Source organism: Henckelia pumila, chromosome 3 (genome assembly GCF_033568475.1).
Source record: "Henckelia pumila isolate YLH828 chromosome 3, ASM3356847v2, whole genome shotgun sequence".
Taxonomy (NCBI): domain Eukaryota; kingdom Viridiplantae; phylum Streptophyta; class Magnoliopsida; order Lamiales; family Gesneriaceae; genus Henckelia; species Henckelia pumila.
Genome location: NC_133122.1, coordinates 30375581 through 30396863, shown reverse-complemented (window position 1 = coordinate 30396863; position 21283 = coordinate 30375581). Strand labels below are relative to the sequence as shown.

At 36.1% G+C, this 21283-nt stretch overlaps 1 protein-coding gene across 1 annotated transcript; it reads left to right on the top strand.

Moving 5' to 3' along the window:
• Nucleotides 1-221: 221 nt before the first annotated feature.
• LOC140888368 (phenylacetaldehyde synthase-like) lies at nucleotides 222-20487 on the top strand. Its single transcript, XM_073296049.1, has 11 exons — nucleotides 222-252; nucleotides 6438-6525; nucleotides 6580-6598; nucleotides 6691-6712; nucleotides 7210-7440; nucleotides 7946-8109; nucleotides 8406-8546; nucleotides 18845-18904; nucleotides 19622-19786; nucleotides 20304-20360; nucleotides 20464-20487. The coding sequence occupies exons 1-11, from the start codon at nucleotides 222-224 to the stop codon at nucleotides 20485-20487; spliced, it is 1002 nt and encodes a 333-aa protein (XP_073152150.1).
• Nucleotides 20488-21283: the final 796 nt, after the last annotated feature.

Here is a 21283-nt window from a genome sequence, read left to right as displayed (position 1 = left end):
AAAACGTACAAGACATCACCTTCCAATTTCGGCAGCCATGGAACCTTCTACATGGATTATCAGGTGTCCAAGTGTGCTCTTTTTCCACATTTACAGAACATCATTCCTCCTTCGGAAACCAAAGACATCGTAATCTCGTGTAAAATTACTTCTCCTTAGGCGTAGGAATTTAGGGCTTTGATGAGGGTAGAAAGAGGGTTAATTTGATTTCTTCAAATGAAATGGCTGCCGATGCATATGAGAGAGAGAAGGGTAGGTTTTTAACTTTTATTCCAATGTAAACGTGATGTGTAAATAAAATTCCAGATATGCCTGTGATGTGGCATAAAAAATTCAAAGATTTATTTTTAATAAGAAAAAATGACATTTCAGCAATCAGATTTGAAATTGGTTGAAAAAGGACCAAATGCCTAAATCATTTAAAGATAGCGGACGGAAATCAAATATGGCAAAGATATCGAACCAAAATCCAAAAATGGTAAACTTATAGGACCAATTTATCAATTTTCCCTATATTGGCCGGATCGATGAATAAAATATGTGTATCGTGTGATTAGCTATCAAGAAGAGAAGACTCTATTCGTGTGATAGATATGTATGTGTGTGTGTGTTACTGCGAGATGCATGATGTGTGTTTTCATTAAACAACATTAATACGAGCATTTTTTTAACAAGATAGCTTTCAAGAGCGCAAGGGTCCGACTTGGTAATTAACCCCAAAGTGAAATGACAATGAGTTTGATACTTGTGATATTTTTGTAGCGATCCTACCCGAATCCACTATCTAATCAGAGTTTAATTGCGCATGCATAATATTTAATTAAAAGCTTAACAACAAAAATTAAATACAGCAAATCCAGTCGTGGAATACAATCGACGGTCACAAATTTAAGAACAAATCCCGTTTATAAAACCATATCGAAATAGGGTAGCAGTCCCTAATTTCTAGCACTCACACTGCCACTCTAGAACCGGGTCTCACTCCTACCACGAACTATCCGCAACGTCGAGCCTAAGATCTACCCCACCACAAAGGTATCCAAGATACACAAACACAGGGGCGTGAGCGACTACGCTCAATACAAAAGCAATGATATATAAACTAGGGGTGTAATCTGGTCGGTACCCGTCCCGTAACCCCCTTACCCGATTTCCGTCCCGATTGGAATTAGAATATTTTTTTTTCCGATCCCGCACCCGAGAAGTGTAGGGACCCAAATGTTCAGGATCTCGAATATTCGGGATCTCGTTGGGTCGGGAGAGGGTAATCCCGAACAATATTTTTTTTAAAAAAAATTCTATGAAAATATTTTTTTTAAAAAAATTATGAAGAAAATCAAATAATTTCTTAGTACATTACAAATAAATTAAATTTTTTGTATATAACTATTATAAAACTAAAGCATCTTCTTAGTACATTACAAATAAATTAAAACAACTATTTGATTAATACAAAAAAATATATAATTATTCATAATAATAAAAAACAAAATAAAAATTTATTACTCAATGTTAATATTAAAAAACATAAATAGAAAAAAATGATATGGTAGATAATTATAAAACATTAATATTAAAACATAAAATTATTAAAAAAATTATTTTTTAATTAAAAAATATTATTAAAAATATTATTTTTATATTCGGGTCGGTTTGGGTCGGGATTCCATCGGGAAGAGTTCCATATCCCAATCCAGATCCCAAAATTGATCGGATCGGGAAAAATCCCGACCACTCGGGTAAGAAAAAGTTCGGAATGGAAAAAATTCGGGACGAGAACGGGTTGGGAATCGGGAAGGGTCGGGATTTATGTAAAATTTGACAGCCCTAATATAAACGTACATGAAGCATACAAATGACTTTAAAACTCTGGTAAAACAGTCTGCTCAGGGACGCCAGTGAATATACAGCACCGTGTTGGAGAGCGACTCCGCGGAGTACTCGTATACTCCCCTATCACTATAGCGTCAATCTCTGCCGTCGCGGCGTCTCCCAGTGATAGAAAAAACGTGGGGGCTAAGCCTCCCCATACACTCAACTTACCTCTCACTTGATGCAGTCTGGTATAAAATCATACATGTGCTAAATCAGTAAAACATGGAATACAAAGCACATACAAATGCAATATATAAACATATATATCATGCCGGCTATCTCGCTCAGTACTTACGTACCTCTATCCCAGTAGACAAATCTTAGTACACCGCTCTAGGTTCCAAGCCTACAAGTCAATATTTTTACATATAACTTATATCGTTCAAAAAGCCTTAACTAAGTTATTGCATACTCTTAAATATTTTTAGGATCCCAAAGTTATACATGCGCTGTGGAGACCTCGAGTGCAAATAAAAAAAATAATCAATATGACATTTGGCGACGCAAAAACGCGTCGCGGAAAGATTTTTTTTTTTAGTAGGAGGCGCGGGCGCGCCTCTGTTGCGCATAATAGCGCACCGGATGCGCGACCACGCCCCTGGGCTGCGCGGGCGCACTGGGACCTCGAAAATATCTATTTTTCTCTTCTTTTCTTGCTCCAAAGACCTGGAATGGTGACCTCTCAAAGTCTAGATCACAATATACAATAAAGAGATGTCTGAAAATCATTCAAACGAGTGTAAAATGCAACAAGTTTGAATACTCAAAAATTCAACATGTTTTCAAAATGTATTTAAAATTATTCATCTGCTAGACCCGAGCTCCACTTCTACTCTCATTTCAAATCTTTAAGGTTCTCTAAAGCTTGACCCTGAACCTCCTGTTGCAATGCACACACACAAAACAAAGCAACAGCCGAAAAACCGATGAGTATAAAACTCAGTATGAATGACAGAAACAAATGAGAATTTTAACATTTCAATGATATCAATATAAATCCATAAGTAATCTCAAATGGATAATGCATGGAAGAAATGCATGCTCAAGAATCTAGGGTTATCAATTCTCTGATTCAGTCTGAATCTTGATCTTAGGGATCCCAAGGGAAAAGAAAACACAAAGTCTCCACCTACTCTCCCAATCGGGGTGGGCGTTGAGCTTCTCAACCCCAGACTTCGGCACTCCTATATAGAGTATTCTGGTCATGGAAGTTGCTCTACATTCCATGCCACTCAAATATAGACACAAACATCCGCTGCAATCTAGGCAAGTCTGCCATCAAATCTGAACAAAGTGTGACTCAATATGAATGAGATGATGCAATTCAATATATCAAAATTTCTGCTCAATCTGAGCATCTCATATCATATATCAAATCATTAGCATGAATCATATATCGATAATCATCGAATAAGATCAAATTCATAATTTCATGCTATTCAATCAATTCATATAATTCAAATAATATAACAAATAAGTGTGTGATTTTATTGGGCTCGAGAATCTCAAAATCTTCTCAAGGATTCAATCCCAAGCTCTTCATTGTCTATCCATACCTCAATTCCAAGTCCGGAATGCTCAAGTCTTGAAAGCTACATTTATATGAAATTCATATCAATTTTTTGTTCGATCCAAAAATCGCATTTCAAACAATAATCAATCTCAATCTTGACCGAACTCTAAACAACTCAATTTTTTGAGATTCCAATTCAATAAATTCCAATTCAAAATCTGAAATGGACAACATTATTTCTCGATATCATTCCTTATAATTCCCGTCAAGCCGAATATTCAACAATTTCTTCAAAATTCAATCCGACGGCATAACGTCTAAAAATCGGTATTTCCAAAAATTCTCAACACCAATATTTTTACAATTCCAACACAATATCATCATCAATATCATCTATAATTTTCAAAAATCATCATCTAAAAATTCCAAAAATTCTGAAAATTCTTCGAAAATAAAAAACATGTTCAAACGATGGTATTTTCTCAAACCGTCTTAGATATACCATCTCTATTATCTCAAGAACATATTTATCCAACTAAAATTAGAATCCAACAACATCTCAAAATTAGAAGAATTTAATCATACTTACGTAGAAACGTAGCTCTTGTTGCGAGGATCGCAAAACTGTGCTCAAATCAAAATTCTACCGGTTGGATCTCTTTAGATCGGGGCTTGAAAAGCTTGGAAGGTGTCGGTTATGGCTTCTTCTCTCTCGTGAAGGTGATGAGGGAGTGGATATGCATACAACACATGCATATAATCTCAATAATTTATACAATTAATGAGTCAACCCATATTTACAGTTTAGTCCTTGATCTTTCCCAAAATTGCAATCTAGTCCATGATTATTTCCAAACTTCAATTTCAGTCCTTTAATTTATGAAACATAGAAATTTAATTCCAATTCTCATAAATTATTTAATTGGGTATTTTTCGGGGCATTACATGCGTCCGTCGTCAGGCCTCTGCTGTCGAATGTCCCAACTCCTAGACACAGCTCCGCTACGACCTTTCGGACAATTCACCAACTCCCGATGTTGACCTAGAAGACTAGAAATCGCCTATATGGACTAAGAATCAAGAGGAGAAGAGAGGAATCCGGTGCAATAAATGAGCTCTCGGACATTCCATTTATAGAACGAGATCGGAGCCTTCGATCGGGACTTCGGAGCGTCCGATCTCTGCATGGCTGCCATGCATGCGTCAAGCCATCACATCGGAGCCTCCGATCGAGACTTCGGAGCGTCCGATCGCACATCAATGATGTCATCCCTTACGTCACTATGCTTACATCATTGCTACATCACGTGTACAACTGGTTGCTAGGGTTCGGAGCGTCCGAACTCCGATCGGATCGTCCGATCGCACCGGAAATTCCGATCCTCCGAACATAGCTTCTGAACTGCCCATTACCTTCTTAAAATATTTAATTGTGATTAAACCCTTAATCATCATATTTTGGGTACGGGTCACTACATTATTTAACAAAATATCGGGCCAATTCTGTAGGACGGTCTCCGATTCAATCCAGTTCATAAAAATTTTATTTTTATGCCAAATATATTATTTTTTCCTCCAGGCATGTACAACCAATTTATCTCACAGATATAGACATGTGAGACTATTTCATAAAATAATACTCATATTTCTTTTAAAAAAATCAAACCAAATTGTGATATATATGGGGTTGGTTAATATTTTTCAAAAAATAATCGCGAATTTACACCTAGAATTAGTTTTATGGTTTGGAGAGGTTTAGGATGGTCACAGTCGGTTTGTAGTTTTTATTTTAATGAAAAATATTAAAACTTATATTCAATTTGATTCAAAAATAATAACAATTTAGTGTCTTTCAAATATAAAATATAACTCAAATCATAGAAAATAAAACTAGATAAACAATATAATCAAAATTCAAAAATAAATCATTAATTTAGCACATTTGCAACAAAAAATGACATTTACACTATGTTGTATTATTTATTTTTTTTTTTACTTTCAACTTTCAAACATAATATTTATAGTAAAATAAATAAATAATCTACTAAATAAAGATTAATTTGATGAATATTTAAGAAAAAAACGAGTTTATTCTTTGAGAAATAATTTTGAAGTGAGTAATTGATATATAGTGAATGATGAATTCTTTAATTTGAGTAAGTTGTTTACAAATAGTGTCAAATTATTATAATCATATAACAAATACTATGAAAAGAAATTTAGGTGGGTTGGTTTGGTACGATTCATGAAAAAAATATAATTCACCGAACCATGTATATGTGCTGTTTATGATTACATGTATAGGATTTGTTTGATGATATATCGTCTTAATATATATATATATATATATATAATACAACAAAAATGTACAAACACAACACTTAAAAGACAACGCTTTTTGTAAAAAGTGTTGTCGTTTTTTAAAAGACAACGCTTTTAGTAAAAAGCGTTGTCGTTATATATTTTTTATTCATAAAAGACAACGCTTTTTTAAAAAAGTGTTGTCTATTAGCGTTTTTTAGGTCAAAGACAACGTTTTTAAAAGTATTGTCTATGAGCGTTTTTTTTCCTATGTATGACAACACTTTTTAAAAAGTGTTGTAGAAAAACTATTATTTTTATTTAAAATAAAAACTTAAAATAAATATTATTGCACCTGCCTTTACGTGAGAAATATACCCAAAATCCCCACACTTCTTCTCGATCACCTTCTCCGACCCCTCTCTCTTTTTTTTTCTCTTTCAAATCAAAATCTGCTGTCTTGCTCGATTCATCAGAATATTTTTCAAGTGACCTCTGAGAAGCCCATCTTAGGATAAGAAAAATCATTCTCTCTCGTGCTCTCACGATTCCACCATGACCCAACCCTAGCCACCCATTTCTTGTCTTCGATTCGCTGCCATGGGCATCGGAAATCTGTTATTGGAGCTAGAATTTGGTTAGAGCTCATCCTAAGCTTTGTTTTGATGCTAATCTAGCAAGAAATCGTGACCTGAAGATTCGAAGTCGTCGCCCCTGTTAGACCATACTTGTGCGAGTTGTTCTACAGGCAAGGAAGATGGTGGTGGAAATGAGAAAATTGTTATCATAAGAAAGGATCAAGCTTTTCACAGCCGATCGCGCTCTAATTCTTCCATGTAAGAATCTGGTAATGGTACTCCGGTGGTAGGTTAATTTATTTTTGTATCCAGTGTGCATAAACCACAAACGGTATTTGTTTATTTGAATTGAATCAACGGTTTGGTTTGGTTTGTTTTGTTTTGTCCGAAACACCATGTTTCTTTCTTCTTCATATTTTGTAGGAGTCAGACAAGTTATTGAATAGTATATATAAGATTCTCCTATATAATTTTCCAGAAATAAAATAATAAATTCTTGAAAAGGAGATGCAGGTAGATATATATTTCTGTCAGTTTCGTGGTTCGTTCTTGTATCATGCAATTACTATCGAAAATGATATGTGTGACTTCTCATGACTCATTGATTATGATCACGTGATTGATTACACCATTAACAATCATGACTACTGCCCTTCATGTCTATTTTTTCGTTCATACCTTATTTTTATTCTCATATTATGTGATAAAAATATTTTCATTGAAGCGTGCTTAATGGTTGATTTGGAATTTGTTTGATTGGGTCATTTTGGTTGGGTTTAGGAAACAAGGTTGCATATTGATGTCTATTTGGCCAAATACTATTTTGTTGTTTATTGGGTTAGCAAAGCACACACTAACAAATGAAATCGGAAATTTAAATGTTGTGTATGTCCACAGGTTAAAGTTGAATGCCCACGATCTTGTGTTTCATTATCAATGCAGATATTCGAGACAAAATCATACCAGGGGTCACCCATTGGCAAAGCCCAGAATACTTTGCATACTATCCATCAAATAGCAGTATTGCAGGATTTTTAGGGGAAATGCTCAGTGCTATTGTAAACGTGGTGGGTTTCAGCTGGATAACTTCTCCTGCTGCAACAGAACTCGAAACAATAGTTATGGATTGGCTTGGCAAAGCACTTAAGCTACCTGATGCTTTCCTTTCAACAAGTATCTATATCAATTACCCGTGCTACTAAGACATCTTTGAATGTTAGTGCTTAGAGAAGGTTTTTTCCCCCCTAAAAGAAAGCAAGCAAAGCTATCTCATGGAAAAGTCCTACCTTTTAGACAAAAATAGTTCAACTAACGTTTTGTACAACCAAATATGCTCGATCTGTTTGCATGGAGAAGAATTTGATCAAACTTTCCAAAATGATTATTTTGGTTCTTTGTTATGGGAAATATCCAAACAAACCAGCATGTAAAGTTGGACTTACCTAAAAATATAATTTTGATTTATGGAAAAATGATTTTCTAAACATAATTTTTTTTCTCTCTAAAACTTGGTTCTGAAAGCCTAATCTTGTTTTTTTAAAAGCTTAATTTAGTAGAAAAAATCTTTTCTAAAAACATGCACTATATTTTTACTTATACAAGATTTTTTATATGCCTATTTTAATTTGAAAATTTATTGGACATGCAAAGTTGTTTATGATTGGGAGTCGAGTTCTAGGACATGGTGGTGGCGTGATACATGGCACTGCAAGTGAAGCCGTTTTGGTTGTGCTTTTGGCTGCTCGAGATAAAATTTTGAGAAAGGTTGGGAAAGACACCATAAGGAAGCTTGTGGTTTATTGCTCTGATCAAACTCATGCTTCTCTGCAGAAAGCCTGCAAGGTGGATTTTGAATACTTAATATAAGCTAGCACGTCCTATAGCACATGTGATTATACTAGTCTATATTCCATGTTAATCTTAATGAAGTTGGATAATTGGCAGCAGTTTGCATATTAACAATGCTTGATGGTTTCCAATCCTAATACTTGCAAAACGAGTGAGCAATGCATTAATATTTTGGAAATACATAAAACTGGAAATCTTTGCTTAAAATGTTTTGTTTATCAACTCATCATGTAAACTCTGCTCATTTAACTCTTATTGGTGCCAATTTGTTTGTTTTATTTCTTTGACATATTGGAGGAATTTACCCAGAAAATATCCGGATTCTGGAAACTGATTCTTCCACCGAATATGCTCTTTCTCCTGAACCATTAACCAAAGAAATCTCACAGGACATAGCCTTGGGTTTAATTCCTTTCTTCTTGTGTGCTATTGTAAGGAAACTAAGAAAAAAATTAAAATGTGAACTTCTTGTATTATTTATTTATTGTTCTCCCCATGTGCTCCATTTGTTCTTCATTTTATGTGACGACCCGAGTTCTAATCTCTCGATAATCAAATCATCAAATAGAATAGACAATAATTAATGTCTAAACAAAATAAAAAAAAAATTTTGTTTTTTAAAACAGAAAGCACCTCGCTCGATCGGTAAAAATCTACCGATCGAGCGAGCACAATGCTCAACTCTCGGGTGCAGCGAATGGTGGCCTCGCTCGATCTGCAACAAATGACCGATCGAGCGAGCCACTTCCTTCAAGTGTTCTGTTCCTGATTTAACAGCCTCGCTCGATCGGTAAGAATTGCCCGATCGAGCGAGCACAGGTTCAGAAGCAGAACAGAAACTGCATTTTGCTGTCAAACTAAGATCATTCAAGTATTTTCATCTAGCTTCGGGTCATGCATGATTTATTCCATAGCCACATCTAACATGCATTCTAACATGATATAATTGATGGGAAGAGATCAACACAAGACTTTAAAATCATAACAATAAAAGCTCATAAACATACAAGGAGCAATATTATACATTCAAGATCAAACTACATTATAATGTCTCAAGGATTTACATATCATTTCAAATCCTATATTCATCACAAGACCAAAACTTATTCATCAAGAAGTCTTGGAACAAGTAGCTCTAACATGCTCATGTTTAAGACACTCAACAACATCATGACAGCTCACACAACCATCTAGACTCGGATCATCACGCTATCTTCTTATCTCTTGTTCTTCACGTTCGCTTTTGCCTAGTTCCACTCCCTCCTATTGCAATGACACATACAACAAAACAATAGCCAGATAACTCCGGTGAGAAATAGATTTCCCAGTAAAAGCAACTAAACATGCATAACAAATATATATCAAGATCATGATATAAGGAACATAACTTCAATGCATGTTTTTAAAACAAGGTTCATCTCTTATCTCGTCAGTTGGGATCCCAAGAAGTAGATATCATAACTAATCCACCGACTCTCACGATCAAGGTGGGGCTACTTATCTCACTTCTCTAGACTTTGAAGCCATTATATATGTAAATCAGACGCTAGGCTAAACAACCACCCAGGCCATACAATACAATCCCTCAAATCATCTATTCGAACGTTTCCGTTCATTTCGAAATCAAAGAACAAGTCTTACAAGATGAATGCAATATATATCATTCAAATCACATTCATTAACATCAAGACTTATTCAACAACTCAAAGGAAAGCACATAAAAGCAATTAAGCAAACAAGTATGTGATTTAGGGGAACTCGATACAAACCATCTCGAGTTGTAATCCCAATCAAATAGTAGTCCACTTTTACCTTTCAAATGTGATGTTTAGGATGTCTTTTAGCTTGTCCAAATCTGTACAAGTTAACCACCAAACCTATCTCAAAATCTGCTCAAGTTTCTACCCAAACGTCAAAGCAAAATGCTACCAACCTTGTGCGTTCTTGTATCGGTTTCGGAGTCAAGATCAATGAGTTGAAATGCCCTGTTTACACACTGAAATCACAGCATAACAAGCAAGGAATCATCAGCTAATAATTCAGCAACTTCTTAGTCCAAGAACAATAGCAAATCACTTCAAATCATGAGTTCGACGGCATATCGGTATAACTCGGCGATTCCAAACACATCTATAACCAATATAACATTCATATCAGCTGTATATCAACTCAAACCCAACATATCAGCAGGTATAAAAGTCGAATCATAGCTGGAAAATCATAAGAACATGATACAACAATCAATCCTCAACCCAACTTCAATATTACAAAAGATAGAAGCTCATCAACAACAATTCAAACACAAGTCTGGTGTCTGTCATTATCGAATTACCAAACCCTAATGAACTAAGAGAAAACTTACATCAATTCGAAGGTCTCGTTGCAAGGATTCCAGAACATCTTTCGGAATTGAAATCGGATACCCGTAACTCAAGATATGTGAATTGGAAGATGAAGATTGAACTTGGAAATTCGTTTGCTCTCACTCGGTTCCTTCCTTTACCTTTCTGATAGAAATCTGATGGAATACACGTGAATAAGTTTAAAAATCACAAGTGTCCAAGCTATTTGCATTTTAGCCCCTCAACTATTCAAAAATTGCAATTTGGTCCTCAGCTTCTCATTTCATTCAATTTCAATCCTAAATAATTTAAGAATATTAGAATTTAAATCAAAACTCCAAATATTCCCAAATTAAATATTCTTGGATCAAAATTAAATAATTTCGGGCGTTACAATTCTCCCCCACTAAAACACGATTTCATCCTCGAAATCTCAAGTAGTATCCACAGATCATATAACAGATATCAGATAACAGAAAACTAAAGGAGACTCACATCAATGAAACATCTCTGGAAATCTTTGTCACGTATCTGATTCAGTCTCCCAAGTTGCTTCTTCAATACCATGACGACTCCACTGAACTTTCACAAGTGGAATAGTCTTCGTTCGTAGTTGCTTCTCTTTTCGATCAACAATCTGAATTGGTTTTTCAAAATAACTCAAAGTCTCGTCGAGTTCAGCCTCATCAGATTGAAGCACATGAGAATCATCAGCCAGATATTTTCGAAGCATCGATACATGAAAGACATTATGTATTCCAGATAAAGATGGAGGAAGAGCTAATCGATAGGCGAGATTGCCTATTTTCTCCAGAATTTCATAAGGACCGATATATCGTGGAGACAATTTTCCTCGCTTGCCAAATCTGACAGTGCCTCTGAATGGAGAAATATTCAGAAACACCATATCCCCCTGTTCAAACGACAAAGGTCGACGTCGAACATTGGCATATTTCGCTTGTCTATCTTGAGCTGTCTTCATTCTTCTCTGAATAAGCTTCACCTGTTCATTCATATCATGTATCATATCAGGGCCAGTGTCAGGTACTTCAGAGATATCATCCCAGTACAGAGGAGATCGACATTTTCTTCCATATAAAGCTTCAAAAAGAGCCATTCCAATACTCGATTGATAGTTGTTGTTGTACGAGAATTCACAAAGAGATAGTGATTCTTGCCAACTAGTGCCAAAATCAAGCACTACAGCTCTCAACATGTCCTCCAATGTCTGAATAGTACGCTCAGACTGTCCGTCAGTCTGTGGATGATAAGCTGTACTCAAGTGTAACTGAGTACCCAAAGCACTCTGTAAGCTGTGCCAAAAATGTGATGTAAATCGAGGATCACGATCTGATACGATGGATTTCGGCACTCCGTGCAATCTAACAATTTCTCGAACATAAATCTCTGCCATCTGGTCGTGTCTATATGTCATGCGATAAGGAATGAAACACGCTGATTTCGTCAATCTGTCAATAATCACCCAGATAGCATCACAGCCTCTAGAAGATCGAGGTAATCTTGTCACGAAATCCATAGAAATATGATCCCATTTCCATTCAGGCACGGATAAACTCTGTAATAAACCAGGCGGTCTCTTCCTTTCAGCCTTCACCTGCTGGCAATTAAGACATCGAGACACAAAATCGGTGATATCTGACTTCATCTGTTTCCACCAATAATGAGTCTTCAGATCATTGTACATCTTCCTACCACCAGGATGAATACTGTAACGACTACAATGCGCCTCTTTCAGTAGTTGTTGACATACATCAGAAATATTAGGCACTACTAGGCGATTGTGAACGTAAAGAAGATCATCTCGAACCCGGTATTCAGATACATGCCCTGATCGGACTTTCTCAATCGAGTTCTGCACATTCTGATCATTTTTCTGAGCATCTCTAATTCGCAACAACAATGCTGGTTCAACTTGAATTTGATAAAGTCGCAGAGGCTGATAATTCGTATAAAATACGAATCCAGATAGACAACAGTTTTCAATCAAATTCGATACACCAATCATCGATAAGGATAAGGAACATACCTTTCGACTCAATGCATCAGCTGCTGCATTCGATTTCCCCGGATAGTACTTAATTTCACAATCAAAATCTTTCAGCAAATCAAGCCATCGTCGCTGTCTCATATTCAATTCTGACTGTGAAAACAGATATTTCAGACTCTTGTGATCAGAATAAATCTCAAACTGTTCCCCGTACAGATAATGTCGCCAAATCTTCAAAGCAAATACAATAGCGGCCAATTCAAGATCATGAATCGGATATCTGGTCTCGTGAGGCTTCAACTGTCTTGAGACATAAGCAATTACATGCCCTCGCTGCATTAAAACACAACCTAAACCTCGATGAGATGCATCACAATAAACAGTGAAACCACCAGTACCTGAAGGGATCGTCAAGACTGGTGCACTGGTCAGTCGTTTATTCAACTCCAGAAAACTTGATTCACAAACATCAGACCAGACAAATGGAGTATTCTTCTGAGTCAACTGAGTAATCGGCTTCGCAATACTAGAAAAATCTTTAATGAACCGGCGATAATACCCAGCCAAACCCATGAAACTACGAATCTCAGGAACAGATGTTGGTCTTGACCAACTGATCACTGCCTCTACTTTGCTTGGATCAACAGAAATACCATTTCCAGATATGATATGTCCAAGAAAGACAACCTGTTTCAGCCAAAACTCACATTTCGACAGTTTAGCATACAGTTTCTCGGCTCTTAAAGTCTTCAATACTGTTCTCAGATGTTCAGCATGATCAATTAAATTCTTCGAATATATCAGAATATCATCAATAAAAATAATCACGAAGTCATCGAGATATTTCTGAAATACACGGTTCATCAAAGCCATGAATACAGCTGGAGCATTTGTCAAACCAAACGGCATAACTATAAACTCATAATGGCCATACCTGGTTCTGAAAGCAGTTTTCGGAATATCAGAATCCCTAACTCTCAGCTGATGGTATCCAGATCTCAGATCGTTCTTGGAATACACTGAAGAACCTTGCAACTGGTCAAATAAATCATCAATACGAGGCAAAGGATATTTGTTCTTTACCATTGCCTTGTTCAGTTGCCGGTAGTCGATGCACAATCTCATTGAACCGTCTTTCTTTCTAACAAACAATACTGGAGCTCCCCAAGGAGAAACACTTGGTCAAATGTATCCCTTGGCCAGTAAATCTTCTAACTGTTCTTTCAACTCTTTTAGTTCAACTGGTGCCATTCGATAAGGTGCTTTCGAAATCGGTGCAGTTCCTGGCATCAGTTCGATGTTGAAATCAATCTCACGATACGGAGGTAATCCTGGAATCTCATCAGGGAAAACATCCGCAAATTCACTAACCACTGGCAAATCAGCCAGGTTCGGGCTAGCTTTCAAAATGTCAACTGTATATACAAGAAATCCCTCCGCTCCTTTCTGAAAAAGTCGGGTCATAGATAATACAGAAATGAGAGGAATCTTAGCACGTGAACCCTTACCATAGAATTTCCATTCTTCAGTCATCTCAGGTCTGAATCTCACTATCTTTTGGAAACAGTCTACGGTAGCTCTGTACTTATTCAGCATATCAATCCCAATAATACAGTCAAAATCATACATACCAAGTACAAAACAATCTATCTTAATCTCATTACCATCATACTGTAGTACACAATTCTTAACTGTTTGAATCGATATAAGACCCCTCCCCAAAGGAGAAGAAACAGATACTACAACAGGTAATGTTTCAACAGGCAAAGAATGCAATGAAACAAATTGGGCAGAGATAAACGTATGGGATGCACCTGTATCTATCAATACATATGCAGGATAACCATAAAGAGAACAGTTACCTGCAATCACATCGTCTGGTGCTCCCTGTGCCTGTTCCTTCATCAATGCAAAGACATGAGCCTGCTGTCTTTGAGGCTGACTGCCTGTCTGACTTCCTCCTGGCCTTGATTGTTGCTGTGGAGGTGACGGTTGAAAAGAATGGACAGAAGAGGCTTGTCTTGCGGGTTGAGCCACTGATCGTAATGACTCTGCACCTCATGCCTGTCCAGAACCTCTCTGAGGACATACCCTCGCAAAATGGCCAGTCTGATGGCATCTATGGCACCTCCCAGATATCCCTCGACACTGATCGGTTGGATGTCCTCCACCACAATTGTTACAAAACACTCCCGACTTCGGTTTCGTGCCACTGGAACTCGAATAACTGCTCCCAAACTTCTTAAACTATTTTCCTCGAGCTTGCAAATATCCTTTCTTACCACCGCTGCTGCCACCACTTTCAAATCGAGAAGACTGTTGCGGAGTTGGAGCTGAAGGTTGTGACTGTCTCAGAGGCTGAGCAACATACGAAGCTCCTCGCTGCTGTATCAAGCCAGCTTCCACTACTTTGGCACTGTTCAAGGCATCAGCAAAATTATTCGGTCGCCTTGTGTTTACCAATGTAAAAACATCAGGATTCAGTCCATTAATGAACTGATCAGCCATAGCCTCGTCACTATCTGCAACATGTGGAGCAAAACGTAGCAATGTCGTGAATTTTGCAACATAGTCTTCAATATTTAAATTTCCCTACCTCAGATTAGCAAATTTGGCACCCTTGTCTTTACGATAAGACACTGGAAAGAAGCGTTGGTAAAACTCAGTTTTGAAGACATTCCAGGTCAGAACAGTTCCTCTACGCTCCAGAGATTTCTTTGTTGTGAACCACCAGCTTTTTGCAACTTCATGCAACTGATGACCAATAAGTCTGACTCTCCGCTCATTACCGTAATCAAGTGAATCAAATAACATTTCCATATCATCAAGCCATCCTTCACATTCAACTGCATTCTCGGTACCTTTCAGGGTTGGCGGCTTGTAGGATTGAAATCTTTTCAGTAGTGTTTCCATTGGAGTCGCAGTCATATCGGTCATGTTTCTTGAAGTACTTCCCTGTTCGTTACTCGAGACTGTAGCTTGAGGCACAATCGGTGTTACCACTGTCTGTTCTGGCAGATGTATAAGAACTGTCTGTTCTGGCATCGGAGTAGGAGCCCGTGGTCTAAGAGGAGGTCGTCCTGGTCTTCGAGACATATCTGATTATCAAAATGGTTAGGACGCCATAATCCTCAAATCAATCTCAGTCCTCCTCTGATCATCTTACCTCTGATCAAGACTCGGTTCTGATTCAATCTTAAATAAATAATCACAGTCTTCAGATAAAACATGCTTCCAATCAATTCAGATAATCAGGTAGCATGTCATAAATCATCAGAATACATGCCTCTAATCATTTCCGATATTTCAGTAAGCATGCATCTTTAATCATCGTAATCATACTTTCAAATAAAATAAATACAACATCTTGTAATAAAGACTTGAAAGTAAATCATGCTAGCATTTACAACATGTAATTCAATCATGTAATTAAATCATAGTATGAATCCATAAATAAGTAAGGCAGAAGACTCGATCTACCCCACTCACAGTCTATCTAAGTCTAGAATTTTCTTGCTCTGATACCACCTGTTGTGACGACCCGAGTTCTAATCTCTCGATAATCAAATCATCAAATAGAATAGACAATAATCAATGTCTAAACAAAATAAAAAAAAATTTTGTTTTTTAAAACAGGAAGCACCTCGCTCGATCGGTAAAAATCTACCGATCGAGCGAGCACAATGCTCAACTCTCGGGTGCAGCGAATGGTGGCCTCGCTCGATCTGCAACAAATGACCGATTGAGCGAGCCACTTCCTTCAAGTGTTTTGTTCCTGATTTAACAGCCTCGCTCGATCGGTAAGAATTGCCCGATCGAGCGAGCACAGGTTCAGAAGCAGAACAGAAACTGCATTTTGCTGTCAAACTAAGATCATTCAAGTATTTTCATCTAGCTTCAGGTCATGCATGATTTATTCCATAGCCACATCTAACATGCATTCTAACATGATATAATTGATGGGAAGAGATCATCACAAGACTTTAAAATCATAACAATTAAAGCTCATAAACATACAAGGAGCAATATTATACATTCAAGATCAAACTACATTATAATGTCTCAAGGATTTACATATCATTTCAAATCCTATATTCATCACAAGACCACAACTTATTCATCAAGAAGTCTTGGAACAAGTAGCTCTAACATGCTCATGTTTAAGACACTCAACAACATCATGACAGCTCACACAACCATCTAGACTCGGATCATCGCGCTATCTTCTTATCTCTTGTTCTTCATGTTCGCTTTTGCCCGGTTCCACTCCCTCCTATTGCAATGACACATACAACAAAACAATAGCCGGATAACTCCGGTGAGAAATAGATTTCCCAGTAAAAGCAACTAAACATGCATAACAAATATATATCAAGATCATGATATAAGGAACATAACTTCAATGCATGTTTTTAAAACAAGGTTCATCTCTTATCTCGTCAGTTGGGATCCCGAGAAGTAGATATCATAACTAATCCACCGACTCTCACGATCAAGGTGGGGCTACTTATCTCACTTCTCTAGAATTTGAAGCCATTATATATGTAAATCAGACGCTAGGCTAAACAACCACCCAGGCCATACAATACAATCCCTCAAATCGTCTATTCGAACGTTTTCGTTCATTTCGAAATCAAAGAACAAGTTTTACAAGATGAATGCAATATATATCATTCAAATCACATTCATTAACATCAAGACTTATTCAACAACTCAAAGGAAAGCACATAAAAGCAATTAAGCAAACAAGTATGTGATTTAGGGGAACTCGATACAAACCATCTCGAGTTGTAATCCCAATCAAATAGTAGTCCACTTTTACCTTTCAAATGTGATGTTTAGGATTTCTTTTAGCTTGTCCAAATCTGTACAAGTTAACCACCAAACCTATCTCAAAATCTGCTCAAGTTTCTATCCAAATGTCAAAGCAAAACGCTACCAACCTTGTGCATTCTTGTATCGGTTTCGGAGTCAAGATCAATGAGTTGAAATGCCTTGTTTACACACTGAAATCATAGCATAACAAGCAAGGAATCATCAGCTAATAATTAAGCAACTTCTTAGTCTAAGAACAATAGCAAATCACTTCAAATCATGAGTTCGACGGCATATAGGTATAACTCGGCGATTCCAAACACATCTATAACCAATCTAACATTCATATCAGCTGTATATCAACTCAAACCCAACATATCAGTAGGTATAAAAGTCGAATCATAGCTGAAAAATCATAAGAACATGATACAACAATCAATCCTCAACCCAACTTCAATATTACAAAAGATAGAAGCTCATCAACAACAATTCAAACACAAGTCTGGTGTCTGTAATTTTAGAATTACCAAACCCTGATGAACTAATAGAAAACTTACATCAATTCGAAGGTCTCGTTTCAAGGATTTCAGAACATCTTTCGGAATCGAAATCGGATACCCGTAACTCAAGATATGTGAATTGGAAGATGAAGATTAAACTTGGAAATTCGTTTGCTCTCACTCGGTTCCTTCCTTTACCTTTCTGATAGAAATCTGATGGAATACACGTGAATAAGTTTAAAAATCACAAGTGTCCAAGCTATTTGCATTTTAGCCCCTCAACTATTCAAAAATTTTAATTTGGTCCTCAGCTTCTCATTTCATTCAATTTCAATCCTAAATAATTTAAGAATATTAGAATTTAAATCAAAACTCCAAATATTCCCAAATTAAATATTTTTGGATCAAAATTAAATAATTTTGGGCGTTACATTTTATTTTAGAGCAATAGTCTTTTCCATTGACCGAGGACTCTGTTATGACTTTTGTATTTTAACTAAAGCAAATTCTTAAACTGCAAATTTGTGGTTTTGATGTGTAAATACAAAGTGAAATATCTTTAAGAACTGTCTCTTTAAGTAATGACTACCTTAGGTTTTTAAGTGCTATGCATTTTATTCTTCACAATTGGGACAAATTTAACTACTGTATTTAAAGATCACAGCCTGTTATGTTCTCTCCTCACTTATGATCGGCTGTGGTGTTGCCTCTGCCCAAGTGATTTTAAGGTATTTGAACTCATGACAGTTGCCTGATGTGATTGTATGAGAATTGTAAAGTTCTGCTCATAAATTACACAGTTTTGATATCAAAGAAATTCTTATGTGAGTTTTCTGAGGTTCAGGTGTGTACTTTGTTCAGCATCATGTAAAGTTGGCAATTAGTAAGTTGACTTCACGAGAGATTTGACACATTGTTTGCTTAATTATTCAAGAAACAACCAGTTAGTTTAGAACGAAATATCGTTCTTGATCACCATATATGAAATGAATGTCGCACTCAATTATTTTTAAAGAATACTGAGAGTTTATTGCGAAGGGAATAACGTATCTTTTCATTGGCAGGTTGGTACTACATCATCAGCAACTGTAGATCCTCTGCTTGCATTGGGGAAGATTTCACAGGTGAGTTTTGCACAGTACTGAGACAGATTTACATTTTTATGCTCCTGGAAAACATATATTTTCCGGTGGTTATGTTATTTGTTCAAGTGGCAGTATCATGAGAGAGGCTGTTATTCGTACGGGCTCAATTTTTTCAAACATTTTGAATCAAGAGGTCTCATATGTTCATAAACTTCTCCCCTAATGATCAACTAATACCATGTTTGTATTGAACTCAACGACAAGTAGCAAGTATCCCTTTGAAGAATTCCCAATTGAGATTAAAATGTTGATGTTCAAATGTTAAATCTTGTTTTAATCATGCAAGCACGTCTCTCAAGTTCAGAGATTGCCCCTCCACTAAATTCCGCAGTATTCCTATCTGTCAATAATTTATCATTTTGTGGTATCAATCAACCTGTTAAAGCACCCACATTTTTAATTGAGAAATGGAAAAGGCATCACTCGTTGGGACAGAATTTGGTGTACGTATCTAAGCCAAGCAGGCTTCACTTGGTTTTGTCCATTTTCTTGGTGAGGTTAGCTTAGATAGCAAATCGCTTGTGTTAAAAGTCTGAGAGTGTTCAACTAGAAAAGTTTACAAAAACTCGGACTTACAAGGTAAGAATCTGTCCTGGTCTGATGGTTTTCATTATTACTCATAAAGATGGGTCGTCTTTAATCTTAACATTACAAAAAGGATAAAAGCACTTCTACTGCATGCATGACAACATACAGAGTAATGGGCTATGGTTTCATGTGGATGCTGCTTACGCTGGAAGTACTTGTATCTGCCCAGAGTTTCGTCCCTACTTAGATGGAGTTGAGGAAGCTGACTCTTTCAACATGAATGCACACAAGTTTTTTTTGACCAATTTTGATTGCTCGGCTCTTTGGGTAAAGGTATGCTTTCAAATTTATTATTCTTGGAATATTGTAATTCCAGCCATTTCTCACACTGTGGCATGAAGAATAATTCCATCTTTTGGTTTGAAAGGAGGTGTAGAAAAGCAACTACTGAGACATAAAATTATATTAACCAATATTTGAAGCTACCTAACTAGCCGTATCTACATATATGCTAATTTATTCTCTCTATGAAATTTCTTAGGAGGTGCTGATCAATGATATCCTTTTCTTTATTTTCGCAGACTTTTATCATTTTATGATGCTAAAACATTCTAAACTAGCGCTTTGTTTTGCAATATCAAATTATCTTTGTTATGCAACAGAGTACTAGGTGTTCTGATATTTACATGTAAGATACTTCTGAATCAACCAATTATTTAAATAAACTCTTTATTATTGCAAAACCAACAATACTTTGGTAAAGAATACCTGAAGTTTAGTGCTTCATGAGATATCTATTCTCTTCTGTTACTGGGACTGAACTATATTAAGACTAATCAAATGTTTATAGGAAAGACATGCGCTCATCCAGTCACTTTCAACAAGGGCAGAGTACCTAGAGAATAAAGTAAGCACTTTAACATACTGCCATTATATTTTTGTAATGTGTAGTGATATTATGTTGCAATATGTATGTATTTATTATGTTCTTTGTTAACTTGCCTTATTAGGATCCTACAAGGTTTAGATATTGAAGTTGTGGATTGAGAAAGCGTGACTATATGCTTCTCACTGTGTCATGACGAGCACTATTTTCTTTTCTAAGTTCTTTGCTTAGAATGGTGTTCATGATCTGAATCTTGTATAAGTGATGTGTATAAACTTAAAGATGCAGTTTTGCTTAGAGACGGTCGTTTATAATTTGTACTATTTTACCTCGGTCACCCCACTCAGTAGTTTTGTTGTTTCCTATAGTAGAAAATACTTCACATAGAAAGAGGCAGATATGTGGTGGACTGAAAATAGAACAAGGGTCTGTGAGCGATATGACATCCAGACAATGCACGCAATAGCATTTCAAGGGATTCGAAGGGGTTACTGAATTGCTTAACATTAGAGTACTTTTCTTAATGATAATTTTATGTCGTAGTTCATGTTCTTTTACTGATAAATATCTTTTTAAGTTTACTTTTCATTTTAATCTATTCAAATTTTTTTATGTTTGTTTTTATTTTTAATAATTTACAGTATGGAGATACAAATTAAAGGAAAAGAGATTGTTGCGGCTTTTATGAAAGCTCGGGATGCTAGCATGTGCTGAAAGAAGGAATCAAAGTTTTTTGAGATTAACGCATAGTTTTTTCCTAGTGTTCATTAAATTAGAATTCGATTATTTTTTTATTTGAATGATTTATAATATTGGAAGACTCTATATTAAATTTTATTTTATAAATTTTTGAATTTTGAGTGACTTATAATATTAAAAATTTGTGAATTATTTTTTTTTTGTTTTTTATTTGAACAAAGACAACGCTTTTTAAAGGTTGTCTT

Excerpts from the sequence above, each read along its gene's own strand:
- LOC140888368 (XM_073296049.1), top strand. The coding sequence starts at position 222 with ATGGCTGCCGATGCATATGAGAGAGAGAAGG. Across the intron at positions 253-6,437 it reads TGCATATGAGAGAGAGAAGG|GCAAGGAAGATGGTGGTGGA; the intron begins GTAGGTTTTTAA and ends GTTGTTCTACAG. Across the intron at positions 8,110-8,405 it reads CTCTGCAGAAAGCCTGCAAG|ATTGGAGGAATTTACCCAGA; the intron begins GTGGATTTTGAA and ends TTTCTTTGACAT.